Source organism: Elephantulus edwardii, unplaced genomic scaffold, assembly GCF_000299155.1.
Source record: "Elephantulus edwardii isolate Elephantulus edwardi_28Jun2011 unplaced genomic scaffold, EleEdw1.0 scaffold00209, whole genome shotgun sequence".
In the NCBI taxonomy this organism is placed as follows: domain Eukaryota; kingdom Metazoa; phylum Chordata; class Mammalia; order Macroscelidea; family Macroscelididae; genus Elephantulus; species Elephantulus edwardii.
This window is the reverse complement of record NW_006399959.1, coordinates 5082226-5094814: the sequence shown is the minus strand read 5'-3', so window position 1 is coordinate 5094814 and position 12589 is coordinate 5082226. Positions and strand designations below refer to the sequence as shown.

Here is a 12589-nt window from a genome sequence, read left to right as displayed (position 1 = left end):
TTGTCTACCCACCTGTGCTGCTCTGTACACTCTGCCCTTGACCCTTGCCAGGTAATCTCATCTTACTGTTCCCTTCTGATGGTCATGCTTGCCCTCTGCTCTCCCAGGGGACCACTGAACCCAGTTCCTGGCCCTGCTGAGTGGTGGTGGTGGTGGTGGTGGTGGGTCTTCCTGGAGGTCCCTAGCCCTGTTACTGATATTCTGGAGTTTCAAAAGCTACTTGACACTTGGGGGAGGGGTTATCTGGAGGGCAGAGATGGGGTCATGGAGGGACACTTCTGTGTTTCTGACTCTTCTCTTGTTAGAACAGTCCTGATCCACGGGTAGGGACAGGAACCTCCAGACAAGAAGTAATGAAGGGCACAGGCTCCAGATGGGAGGGGTGGGGGGCAAGTTCCTCTAGATAAGAGCAAATAGGGGATATGGACTCCAGACTCTCCTCCAGAAGGAATGGGGCCAGTGGGGTTCTACTTTCTGGGACACAGGGTTGGATGGGTGGGGTGATGACCACTGCCGCCTCTTTCTCCCATGTTTAGAAAGGAGGAGACTCCATGAACTATCAGCTTGGGGAGAAATCACTTGACAAGTGCAATGAGCAGCCCTGCCCAGAGCTCCCTGACCTGGTGGAGAATGGGCCTGTTCACCAGTCTCACTGCCCCCTGTAGGTGGAGGACAGGCCTGGAGGTCCTCACTGCCATCTGCATGTGGAGAACAGGCCTTGTGTATTGGGTCTCACTGCTCCCTGTGAATGGAGAACAGGCCTGCGCCTGGGTGTTTTGCCCCCCCCCCCCACCTCACCTCCCCACGGATAGAGAACAGGCCTTGTGCATTGGGTCTCACTGCCCCCTATGGGTGAACAGGCCTGTGCCTGGTGGGGGCGGGGGTGGGGGTGTGTGTCTCCACCTCTCCGTGCCTTGCCTCCTGTGGGTGGAGAACAAGCCTGTGCCTAGGGGTCCTCACTGTCCCCCGTGTGTAGACAATGGGCCTGTGCCTGGGGTTCCCCACTGCCCCCTTTATGTAGAGAACAGCCTTGTGTACTGGGTTTCACTGCCCCCTGTAGGTAGATAATGGGCCTGCACCTGGGGGTCCTCAACTCAGGCCTGTGTCTAGGCGTCCTCACACCCCCATCTCCCAGCCTGTGGAGAATGGGCCTGGTGAGCAAGTCCCACCCACACTGGTCCCATATGTGGTCCTGGCGGCTGCGAATACTAGCCATCTCAGGAATTTCTAAGTTAGCCTTGCTTGATGTTGCGGTGTAGGGTGGGGCAGGGCTCTGGGGCCATCTGAGTTGTCCTGTATCACCATAACCCCTGCCCCCAGGTCTTCTGATGAATGCAATTGAGGAACTGAGCTTGTCACCTTAGTGTCAGGTGACAGATAGCCTTTTGTGACAGGGCTGCATGGACTGGTGTCAAACTATGTGACCACAGCTGAACAGTCTTTCCTGGAAAGGACAGTGCCAGTAGGGCAGGGCTTTTCATGTGGATGGGCCACTGGCCAAGGGATCCCTTCATTCTCCAGACAGTTCCTTAGGTAAACTGGTTAGGCCTGGGGGCTCTATACCACAGGAGGTGTGAGGCAGGAGACACACAGTGATCCCCACCTATGAGAAGTGTCAAGTTCATGGTGAGGGGTTGTGGCAGCATGAGGGCTGGGGAAGTGTGTGAAGGTGGGGTGTGACACAGTGGTGACAATGTGGAGAGGGTGCCTTGTGGGTCCTGTGTGGCTTCTTTGGTCTGCTCAGCACCCCTTTCACAGATGAGGAAACCAAGGCACAGGGTGAGTGGTGCTAGACCAGACCACCCTGAAGTGGTCTTCCTTGCCTGGACCCTGGTTTGGTCACAGATAGAGCCGGTCCAAGGAGAGAGCTGAGCTTGAGTGACCTCTCCACTCCATTTGGTGTCCTGACGGTGCCCAGTGTGTCCCTGAGGGGTCCTGGGAGACTCAGCAAAATGCTCCAATGATTACGACGATTGGGAATTTGGGGGTGCTGTGAGTAGGAGTGACTCAGTGTCTGCTCCCCCATGGACCGTGGCCAAGGTCAGTCATCAGCAAAAGCTGGGGGTCTCAGAGAAGGTGGCAGGAAGGCTCGGTGTTTCTGACCCCACCCTCGACGCTAACATCACACAAGTCTCCCTCACTTGTGGGGTTTGTCACTGAGTTTATTAAAGTCCCTGGAGCTCAGCTGTGGTGGGTATGAGGATACCATGAGGCTTTGGGGACGGGAGGCAAGACCCCAGCTTCTCAGAGCTCCCAAGCTAGGGATCCTGGGGGCCAGGCTGTGTGGGAGTGGGTGGTGGTAGTGGTAAGCTGGGAGCCCAAAGACTCCACAGGGGAGCAGCACCCCCATAGGTGTGGGGGCCACAAACCCTGCCTCCTCCCCAGGCAGAGTCCAGCAGAAGCAAAGGCACAGAGAAAAGGTGTGGGCAGAGAGGTGGTTCCAGGTCTGCAGCAATGAATAGGGGGTCTTGGGTAGAGCAGCCAAGAAATGAGTAGCTTCAGTGGGGAGGAGTGAGCAGGGAGGTTGGGTCGGGGCTGTAGGGGCTGTGGACCAAAGCCCACTCCACCCTATCCAGTTAACCTTTGTCTTGTCTGTGAACTGGGGGCCCTAGAGCTAGAGAGGGGCTTCCGTGTCGACTCTCAGCAGCCTCAGTGGATAGCGTGGGACTGGGTTTCAGAGGCTATAACTCTGGAAGCAAACTTCCTCAGCGTTCCTCCAGGGAACAACTAGTGTGTTCGAACTGCTGGTGTTTCGGTTAGCAGATTTTAACCAAGGAGGAAGGTTTCTGTTGTCAGAGAGCAGCTTAGGTGTCCTCCATGTGTCCACTGCTCCCTCTGCTGGCCAATCCGCAGCCCGCAGCCCTCACCCTGGGGGTGCCATGCAGGGCATTCTCCTGGGGTGATGACCACTGCTACCGCCTGGCGCCCAAGCCCCAGATCCCCGGTGCTCAGCTGTCCGGCTCCAGTGTCCACTCCAGCAGCCACTGTAAACAGGAGGCTTGCTGTGCCTTGGTTTTGGGGGCTGTGGGGTGGGGTGGGGCAGGGCTGCAGGGCCGGGCTCCCCCAGTGGGATCAGGGTCAGGAGCTGCACGCAGGGCCTGGATGAGCTGGTTGAGGGGGCAAACCAGGGTGTGTGGGCTCCAGGAGGCATCAAGGGTGGGCACGAAGGGGTCGGGCGTGCAGGCCTCCACGCGCTCGGTGTCTGTGGGCACCCGGAGGTAGAATGCATGCAGCATCATGCGGAAAGGCCTCTCTTCGCGGGCCCTGCCCCGTCCGTAGGTCAGGTCACCCACCACTGGGTGGCCGAGGGCCCTACAGTGCACCCGCAGCTGGTGTGTCCGGCCTGTATGAGGAGACAAAGCAGCAGGCCCTTGTCTGTGACCTCCCAGGAGGCTTGCACACAGGACAGATCATTTCTGGTCCCAGCCAGCAAGCGCAGATAGATACAGGTGGAAGTAGGATTCCAGATACAGACTTCCAGCTAGCAAGAACCCTCAAAACGCCCCACTACTGTGGAGTTGATTAGAAGTTTCTGTGACCCTGTCCCACAGAACAGAGTTGCACCATGGGGTTTCCAAGCTGTATGTCTTCAAAGAAGCAGGCTGGCTCATCTCTCCCTTGGGAGAGGCTGGTGTGCTTGACAGGCAGACTTTCATTAGCCCAACACTTAATCCACTATCCCATCAGAGCTTGCAAAACCCTCCAGGACCCAGTTCAATTTTCTGGGATGCAAGGCCTGATGGAGACACTGGGGTACAGACCTGAGGACGCAGGCTGTACTGGGGTGGGGCACAGGTCTGCTAGGAATTCAGAGTGGTCCCTGGCAGGTTACAACCCTCTGTGCTTCAGTTTCCCTTCCTGGGAAAGGAGCACACAGCAGAATCCCTGGCTCTATACATTCTCCACCCTACCCCACACACACCTGTGAGTGGCTGCAGCAGCACCTTGGAGACAGGGTCCCCTGCGTAGAACCCGTGCTCGAGGACTACCAGCTCCGTGAGGCTTGGCTTTGGGTTCTCGCAGCCTGGGCAGGAGGTGATGGTTAACCAGGCCCCACTCCCCATCTCCCACCCCACCCGCAGTCCACGCGCTGAGAGTGCACCTGGCGTGCCTTCGATGCACATAGTGTGAGCTCGTCCCTCTGTGCTGCTCCTGCCAATGGCATAGTTGATAGTTATGCGGCTCTCCTGGATGTGACCCCGAACCTGGCAGACCAATGAAGTACATGCTGCTTACATAGCCAGTCCAGAGGTCAAAGGGGAAAGTGGAGAGGATGGGGTGACCCTAGGAGGGTCTTACCAGCGCCAGGTAGGCCTTGGTGACACGCCGCTCCTTGAAACATTTGTAAGCGCTGCCAGCAGCTGCCTTGTTCAGGGCCACACACAGCGCCCCGCTAGTAGAGAAATCAAGCTGGTGGCAGAACCTGGAGAGGACAGGAGGCGGTGAACGGCCACTCTCTGTGCACCTACAGTACCTGGACGCTGTCTGCCCAACCAGTGGTGCACCTGAAACCATAGTAGGTGTCGGGGTCGGCCAGCTCGGGAAAGTGATGTCGCAGCTGCTTCTGCAGTGTCACCGTCTCACGCCAAGTCTTGCTGTCAATCCGAACATCCCAGTGCTTGTTGACCACCAGGAAGTCGTGGCTCCGGTACACAACTGACAGGTTCTCTACACTACCTGGCTCCATGGCGGCACCTGAGGGTGGGAGGGATTGGGGAACCCTCCCCAGGTCAGACACCAAGCATCAGATGCCTTGTATCAGACACAACTCCCCAGTCAGTCCCATCCCCAAGTCAGGTATCACACAGCTCTCCTGTAATTAGACAACTCCCTCCCGCAGTCAGGCACCCCTTGATTCCCCAGACATCCTCTGGCATCAGACACCCCTTCACTGGGTCAGACACACCTCTGGATAAGACATCTCAGTGTCAGACCCAGTGTCAGACCCAGTGTCAGACACTATTTCTTCCCTAACTCCATCAGACACCTTTCCCTTGACCCCAGAAGTTCCTCTCATTCCCGGCAGGAGAGCTGACCTCCTTTCAGCACTTCACCGCCCACTGCAGGGGAACATCTTCAGGGTGGTTACTGGGAGTCAGTGGCCACGACTCAAATAATAAGATCGGGATTGTCCTTCTTTGACATCCCAACCCGCCTCTAGCCTCTTCTCGGTCACGGAACCTCCGGGTTTCACGGAACCCGTGGGTACTGCGCCCCAAATTCTGGCTCAGGTTGTCTGGGAGCCGGGTGCAGGTGTGAAGTCGCAGGGCGGCCAAACTGGACGCCCCTGTCCACCTGTGTGCCCTGGCCCCTCAAGCCTCGACCTCCGCACTTCCAAGCCGACGCAGGCCTGGGGGTCTGGGAAGATCCCAACTCCGAGTTCCCCTTTATCCTGCCTGCCCCAAGACCAACCTGCAGCCGGACTGCACCGTCCAAGTTCTTAATGTTGCTGTCCAGGTGGGGATCGAGGCCCAGAAACCCGCGTTCCGACGACGAGACTGACGGGAGCAGCTCCAAGCGCAGCCCCGCTTCCGCCCCACCTCCGCACGTTTCAGCCAATGACGAGTGCTTCTCGAACCGCCTCTCCGAAACCAATGAATTGACTGAACCCGCGCCCTCAGCCCGCCTTCCCCACAGATAGACAGTTAACGTACCCAATGAATAACGCTACTGGGCTGTCGTCCCGGCTACGGAAACTGGACTCATCTCCACCCAACTTGCGAGCGCAGGCCCGCCCCTTCACTGAAGAGCAGCTGTGCCAACCAATGGCGAACAAATTTGGCCCCGCCCCTTCGGTTATTCAGAGCTGGTTGAACTCCGCCCACCATGAGCGCAGCTCCGCCTCCGTCCCCGCTGATCAACCAATGACAAGGGCCTCTTGGCCCACCGGCAGCTGATTGGCGGCACAGGCTGTTCTCCCGGCGCGGGAGCTTCAGGGCGCGGGCCCGCTGGAGCGGCGGCGGGCAGCATGGAGGATTACGAGCAGGAGTTGTATGGCATCGAGGATGATTTCCACAATCAATTCGCGGCCGAGCTCGAGGTGCTGGCTGAGCTCGAAGGTGCGCGCGGGACCCGGCTTCTCCCCTGGGTTTACAGGGCAGGAAGCTGCACATCCGGGGGCCGTGAACCCTCGGCCCACCCTGAGCCTGTAGTCCTAGTCTCATCTCCTAGTACCCTCCCCCGTGGCATCACCCCTGTCCTCTCGTCTACCTCATCTCCGAGACCCCTGTGTCCTTCCTCAGTCCTTACCCCATGGCTGCGGTCTCCGCCCTCAGTGGCTCTGTCCCCTCGCCCTGTAGCTTGAGTCTCCTCCCTTCTGCCTCTCCTTGGGGTTTAGTCTCTCAGGTTCCCCCACCCCACTTCTGAATCCTCTTCAGCACTGTGATGCCCCCGCCCGGCAGTCAGGGAGGACTTCTCTGAGTTGGTAAGGGATTTATCAGAACGTAATGACTGGAACGACTGTTTGCTGGGCATCTGGCCTAGGAGGCCAACTGTCCTGGGTGGTTATTGAATGCCCTTCCTTCTACAGAGGCAGAAGCCCGGCTGCCGGCCAGCACTCCTCCACCTCCAGCGGGCAGGCCCCGGCTAACCTTTGAGGAGGCCATCAGCAGAGGGGACATTGCTCCCAACCTCTCTCCAACCAGGAGTCTGCAGAAGGGCAAGCCTAATGTCAAGAAGAGAGAACTGGGCGGCGATGCCAAGGACAGACTCCTGCCCCCTAGTAGGTCCACAGGGATAGTCGTGGAGTTCGGGATGGGATGTAAGGCTGCGGAAGGTCCTCAGTGTGTTTCCACAGCCCCCAGGATTAAACGGCCGCGGCTGGAAGCTGTCAAGAGGCTGAACTTTGGGCCAGAGGAGGAGCCTGAGGATCCGCCACTGGACTCCCCACCCAAGGGCATCACTCCCCCACCGAGCCCTGACCTTCCTGCTGAGCTGTACAGTGATGGGTGTGTGTCTCAGGACTCCACCAGGAGCCTGCTCCTCAGATGAGGCCTTGAGGCTGGGAAGGGTCAGTCACCCAAGACCACAGGGGACCAGTCCTGAATCTGAACTCCTACCCCTCTCAGGTTCTTGCACACCGTAGCCTATATGAGTCCTACATCTGCCTTGCCAGCTGCGCACAACCCAGTCCTGCGGCGGCCACCAGTCCTGGAGGATTACATTAATGTGACATCCACCAATGGTGACAGGGCCTTCCTGGTGCTACGAGCGGACCCCACAGGCACTGGGGTGCAGGTGGGTACCTCAGGGGACACCACTAGCATGGCACTTTTCTGTAAGCTTGCCTGGTCATCTGCGTGGCTGACGGGATGTGGATCTGGTTAGCCTGGAGTTGGGGTACTTGTCTGGGCTCCGCCATCTGACCTTGGGCCTCAGACCCCTTACCTGTGGCTCTGTCAGCATGTGGCAGTCAGGGAGAGCTTCTTGAAAGATGTGAAGCTGCTGGTGGGAACCTGACAGAGAAAATGGTGGTGACATGGATCCTATGCGATCAGATCCTGGGGGACCTCACTTCCACACCACGACCAGGGGTGTCACCGAGACAAGCAGGCCCTCTCTGTTCCTTCCTACTACCTCATCCCTGCCACTTCCCTCCTTGGAGCTCTTGACCAGAAAGGGGACCACCTTGCTTCCCTCAGCCAGCTGACACTGGGTACTGGGGGGGCACTGCTGGAAGGTTCTGGAAGCCCTTTGATGTGGTACAGAAGTGACTATGGCCCCCTCACCATAGAGCCCTCTTCTGGACATCCGGTGGCGGGGCCAGCTGGACCTGCTGGGCATGCCCTTCACTTCCCTGAAGGAGCAAGTGGATGATGAGGTGAGCTGGCTGAGGCCTGGCCAGGTGGGGAGGAAAGGTGAGCGTGTCTGTGTCCTCTGACCCCCACCCCTGTATGTACAGAGGCGGCAGCGGCTACTGGAGGAAGCCCAGCGACTTTCGGAGGTCTTACACAGGTATTATGTGCACTCCCCACCCTGCGCCCTCTCCCCAGGCTCTGACTACTCAGAACCTGTATCCCATGGGTGTAGGGTAGGCTTGACTTGGCCTGGGGGTCATGGTGGCTCATCCTCAGTGCTCTTCAGCCTCAGGCCTGAGGAAGAAAAGGAGGCCACCCAGCTTACGAGGGCCCCAGAGGAAGTGCCGGAAGCTGCTGAAGGCCAGGACACTGCCCAGCACTGCCTATGGGTGGATGAGTTTGCGCCCCGACAGTACACGGAGCTGCTCAGTGATGATGTGAGGCTTGTTCTTGCTAAAGTGTTACTATCCTCTTCCATGAGAGGGAAAAGGCCAGGGCTATAGGGTCGCTATGAGTCGCGACTCGACGGCACATAACAAAAACAACAACAACATTGGTCTATTACGTCTATTGGACTATTACAGTGGAGAAAGTACTAGCCCACTCCATGAAGTTATGAGTGGGGAAACTGAGGTCCAGTACGGGTCTGACTTGCTGCTGGCCACCTACAAGCAAGTCTGGAGAGCCCTCCCTACCTGATGCTGGAGTATCTTGGGGAGGTAGGGGACCTGATGTGAACCTGTTTTGTCAGCCTCCTGCCAGGGAGATTGGGCATAGGTTACATATCTTCTCAGGTGCAACCTTCTCATCTGGGACAAGGGACCTGTTAAAGCACCTTGACAGAGAGCTGAGAGTGGAGAGTCTTCAGACTGCACCTCTCCCCACAGTTCACTAACCGCTGCCTTCTCAAGTGGCTGAAGCTGTGGGACCTGGTGGTGTTTGGCCGTGAGACACCTGCCCGGAAGCCCAGGCCTGGCACTGAGGCAGTGCGGGCCAGCAAGGAGGCCATGGCTTCCAGCAAGTGGAAGAGCCATGAGCAGGTGTTGGAGGAGATGCTTGAGGCTGAGCTGGACACGAGCCGGCGGCCCAGGCAGAAGGTGAGTCCCACCATAAGCGCCAACTCCAGGGTTGAAGGATGTGTTTAAGGTGACTGGGGCCTTTGCAGCCTGTGTGATACATTTGGGCTTAGGAGAACAGATGCTGGGGGTTTTGGCCGATTGTGTGAACAATCTGAGCTGAAAGTTTAGGACATTCTCCATGAGACTCATGTGTCCTGTCTCCTTGTGAGTCAGCAAGCAAGGCTTTGTGTTCATATGGAGAGCATGAAGGGCAGGGCAGTGGGGCTGGGGGAAGGGCATGATTCTCAGCACTGGGCAGGGTGACTTCCTGGAGGCAGGGCCAGCCCCAGCTTGTAGTCACCTACCCTGGCTGCAGGTGGCATTGTTGTGCGGACCTCCCGGGCTGGGCAAGACTACCCTCGCTCATGTGATCGCGTGGCACGCCGGCTACTGTGTGGTGGAGATGAACGCCAGGTGAGTGAACTGTAGGGCCCTACAAATTCCTGGGGGAACTGGACTGTCATGGAGGGGACTGAACCATTGCTGGGATGTGTGAACGGCTGGCCCCTTTCAGGAGTTCTGATGGGGCAGGTGGAGGCTGGGCCTAGGGGTGGGCCTATTATGTGGCTGCCTCTGTCTCCAAGTAGCTGCTTTCCGAGCCCCGGAGGCAGTCCTGAGCCCTGGCCTAACCCACTGCATCTCCTCCAGTGATGACCGAAGCCCTGAGGCCTTCCGCACACGCATCGAGGCAGCCACACAGATGGAGTCGGTGTTGGGTGCTGGTGGGAGGCCCAACTGCTTAATCATCGATGAGATTGATGGGGCCCCCACGGTGGGTGGCTCCTAGGGCAGGGTAGGGGTGTGGTGTCTTCTGGGCTGAGTGTGGGAATAGGGGATCCTTTGGGGCCAAGTGTTGGGGGGCTCTCTGGAGTGGAAGGACTTTGGATGAGTGGGTGGGTAGAAAATTCCAGGGGTGAGGTCCTCTGAGACCTGGTGGTGTATAGGGGTGTCTGGGGCTGAGTGGGGTAGGGTTGGGGCTTTGGGGGTGGTTGAAGGCGTGAATGAATGTCATGGACCCTGGGCCACTGCTGATATACACCCCTGGCACTCTCTGTAGGCTGCCATCAATGTCTTGTTGAGCATCCTGGACCGCAAGGGGCCGCAGGATGTGCAGCCAGGGGCCCAGCCTAGGCCTGCAGGTGGGATGCGGAGACGCCAGGCAGAAGGGGGGCTCCTGATGAGACCCATCATCTGCATCTGCAACAACCAGTGAGTGGGCCCTGCGTGAGCCCACTTTGTTCACCTGAGGCTCTTGTGGCTGCTGGGCCTGGGTCTCTCTCCCTCACCCTGGGGCTCTGCTCTGGACCCTGGCTGCCCCGAAGGGCTATCCCACAGCATCATCCTCTGTCTCTACCCCAGATTTGTGCCGTCCCTGCGGCAGCTGAAGCAGCAGGCCCTCTTGCTCCACTTCCCACCCACCCTGCCCTCCAGGCTCGTCCAGCGGCTCCAGGAGGTCAGTGGGACAGGCCCAGGGTCCCTCCACACCAGTCCCAGGTCCAGGTGCCCCCTCTCTCAACTTCCCGTGAAGCTGAGATGGGTGATGGGTGGTGACTAAGCAGGTGGGCAGGTGGGTTCAGGCACAATTTGCTGTCTTGAGGATCAGTCCCTCCCTCCCCTGTGGAGGGGACCAAATCCTGACTCTAGCCCTCATCTCCCAGATCACCAGGCGACAGGGCATGCAGGCTGACCCCGGGGCACTTGCTGCTCTGTGTGAGAAGACAGACAATGACATCCGGGCCTGCATCAACACCTTGCAGGTGGGGTGTTGCGGGGGCAAGGTGGGCAGAGGGCAGGGTGCTAGGCAGGTCTGGATACAACAGAGTGGGGCCAGATTGGGGGTGAACATGGAGCAGGGCAGCCCCCCCCCCACTGCCCTTCATGGTTCCTGCTTGTCCAGTTCCTGCATGGACAGGGCCGACGGGAGCTGAGTGTGCGGGCCGTGCAGACGACACGCATCGGCCTCAAGGACAAACGCAAGGGGCTTTTTGCTGTGTGGCAAGAAGTCTTCCAGCTGCCCCGGGCCCAAAGGTACAGGCAGGTGGACAGGGGCACCTCCACAGCTGCCCCTGGCCCATGCAGCCCTTGCTGTGAAAACTGTGGGAGGGGTCCTGGAAAGGTGGGGAGCTGGGGCCACTCTTGGGAGGAGCACTAGGAGGGTGTCTGGGACACAGGCCCTTGGTTCTCACATCGTGCCCTGTCACACTCTTCCAGGCGCTGCGTGGGCCAGGAACTGGCCCCTCCGGTCCATGCGCTCCTAACCAGAGACGGAGACTCGGGGCCCTGCCCATCCGAGGCAGCCCCGACCTCCATCTCTCAGCGCTTTCAGCGGGTGCTTCATGTGGCCTCCTCCGCTGGGGAGCACGAGAAGGTGGTGCAGGTACCCCATGGGGCCACTGCGCTTCTTCCCTGCAGAGCCTGCTCTTGTGTTGGCGTGGACGTGGAGGGCCATTTATAGGGGTTTAGGTGTGGGTGGGGGCCTGTGCAGCCCTGGGACTTGTCAGGGCTGGGGCTGGACTGGGACCCATTTGGGATGAAGATCACAAATGGATCTAAGTACTAGGTGCGGTGGAGGGGGTTGGCTGGTGCTTGACAGAAGTCTGACCCAAGCAGGTGGTCAAAGCTGCCGTACTGTCCGCCATCCCCAAACACAGCCCTAAGCTGCTCCCGGACTGTAAACAGCTTTGGATTAGGGACAGATCCTGGGAATCCCATGTTCTCTACATGGGGGTGGGAGCAGCTCAGTGCAAGCCCACAAGGCTGTAGCATCGGAGGTGCCACCTCTTGCCAGCTGTGCACCAGAGGGCAGGGCCGAGACCTGTTATCTTCCCTGAGAGGATTGAGCAGATAAGCGGGTCACCGCATGTCCTGGGGTCTTTGTCAAGCCATAGCAGGGTGACTTCTCCCTCCGGCTAGTGTTTTTGGTCTTGGACCCTGGGCATGGTGGAGTGGTTGGAAGAAGGGCAGAGCAGGTGGGAGGCTGAGGGTTCGCCAACCACCCATCACAGGGCCTGTATGACAACTTCCTCCGGCTGAGGCTCCGGGACCCCACTCTGGGCGCTGTGTGTGCAGCCCTGGACTGGCTGGCCTTCGATGACCTGCTGGCCCAGGCCGCCCTGCATGGCCAGAGCTTCCAGCTGCTGTGCTACCCGCCCGTGCTGCCTGCCGCCTTCCACCTGCTCTTCGCCGCTGTCCATGTGCCCCACCTGGCCTTCCCCAGCAGCCAGCAAGAGGTGTCCAGTGGGCGAGTGTGGGGCTGAGCCTGCCTGCTCCCCACACCAGGGTGGGGGGATCCTGAGCTGAGCCAGGTCTGCTACCCAGAGTAAGGAGTTGTGGGGGTGACTTGGGCTCTGTCCCACACACTCCTGATTGAGGGGGCTCTGGGAATGACTCCCATCTCCACCCCAGAGATCAGGGGGTTCGCCGGGGTGATGCAGGTCCTACCACCCCTACCCCAGAGTCGGGGCCATTGCGGTGACAGGCCCTGCACACCCACACACAGGCTCAGAATCGGACGAGTCAGACACAGAATCTGATTCAGACGCTGGTGTCGGGCATCACGCCATCTGCCCGCAGTCGTGCCACACCTCAGACTCTGGTGCTGGATGCCCTCTGTCCCCTCCTGGACATTCTCACACCCAAATTACGCCCTGTGAGTTCTCTGTGTGTGTGTGTGTG

The 12589-nt window shown here is 59.0% G+C and overlaps 2 protein-coding genes across 2 annotated transcripts in view; one reads left to right on the top strand and one right to left on the bottom strand.

Annotated features, from left to right (window-relative positions):
- Positions 1-2948: 2948 nt before the first annotated feature.
- RPUSD1 (RNA pseudouridylate synthase domain containing 1) lies at positions 2949-4687 on the bottom strand. Its single transcript, XM_006897460.1, has 5 exons — positions 4506-4687; positions 4300-4423; positions 4103-4205; positions 3923-4024; positions 2949-3343 (listed from the first exon to the last, which is right to left on the bottom strand). The coding sequence occupies exons 1-5, from the start codon at positions 4685-4687 to the stop codon at positions 2949-2951; spliced, it is 906 nt and encodes a 301-aa protein (XP_006897522.1).
- Positions 4688-5968: 1281 nt separating this feature from the next.
- Positions 5969-12589, top strand: part of CHTF18 (CTF18, chromosome transmission fidelity factor 18 homolog (S. cerevisiae)) — an 8745-nt gene continuing 2124 nt past the window's right edge. Inside the window, exons 1-16 of the mRNA XM_006897459.1 lie at positions 5969-6061; positions 6532-6947; positions 7068-7236; positions 7733-7819; positions 7901-7953; positions 8083-8233; positions 8684-8893; positions 9231-9328; positions 9563-9686; positions 9972-10123; positions 10274-10367; positions 10573-10671; positions 10812-10942; positions 11126-11291; positions 11920-12144; positions 12414-12563. Coding sequence (XP_006897521.1) covers positions 5969-6061; positions 6532-6947; positions 7068-7236; positions 7733-7819; positions 7901-7953; positions 8083-8233; positions 8684-8893; positions 9231-9328; positions 9563-9686; positions 9972-10123; positions 10274-10367; positions 10573-10671; positions 10812-10942; positions 11126-11291; positions 11920-12144; positions 12414-12563 — 2418 coding nt within the window. The remainder of the gene's footprint in view (positions 6062-6531; positions 6948-7067; positions 7237-7732; positions 7820-7900; positions 7954-8082; positions 8234-8683; positions 8894-9230; positions 9329-9562; positions 9687-9971; positions 10124-10273; positions 10368-10572; positions 10672-10811; positions 10943-11125; positions 11292-11919; positions 12145-12413; positions 12564-12589) is intronic.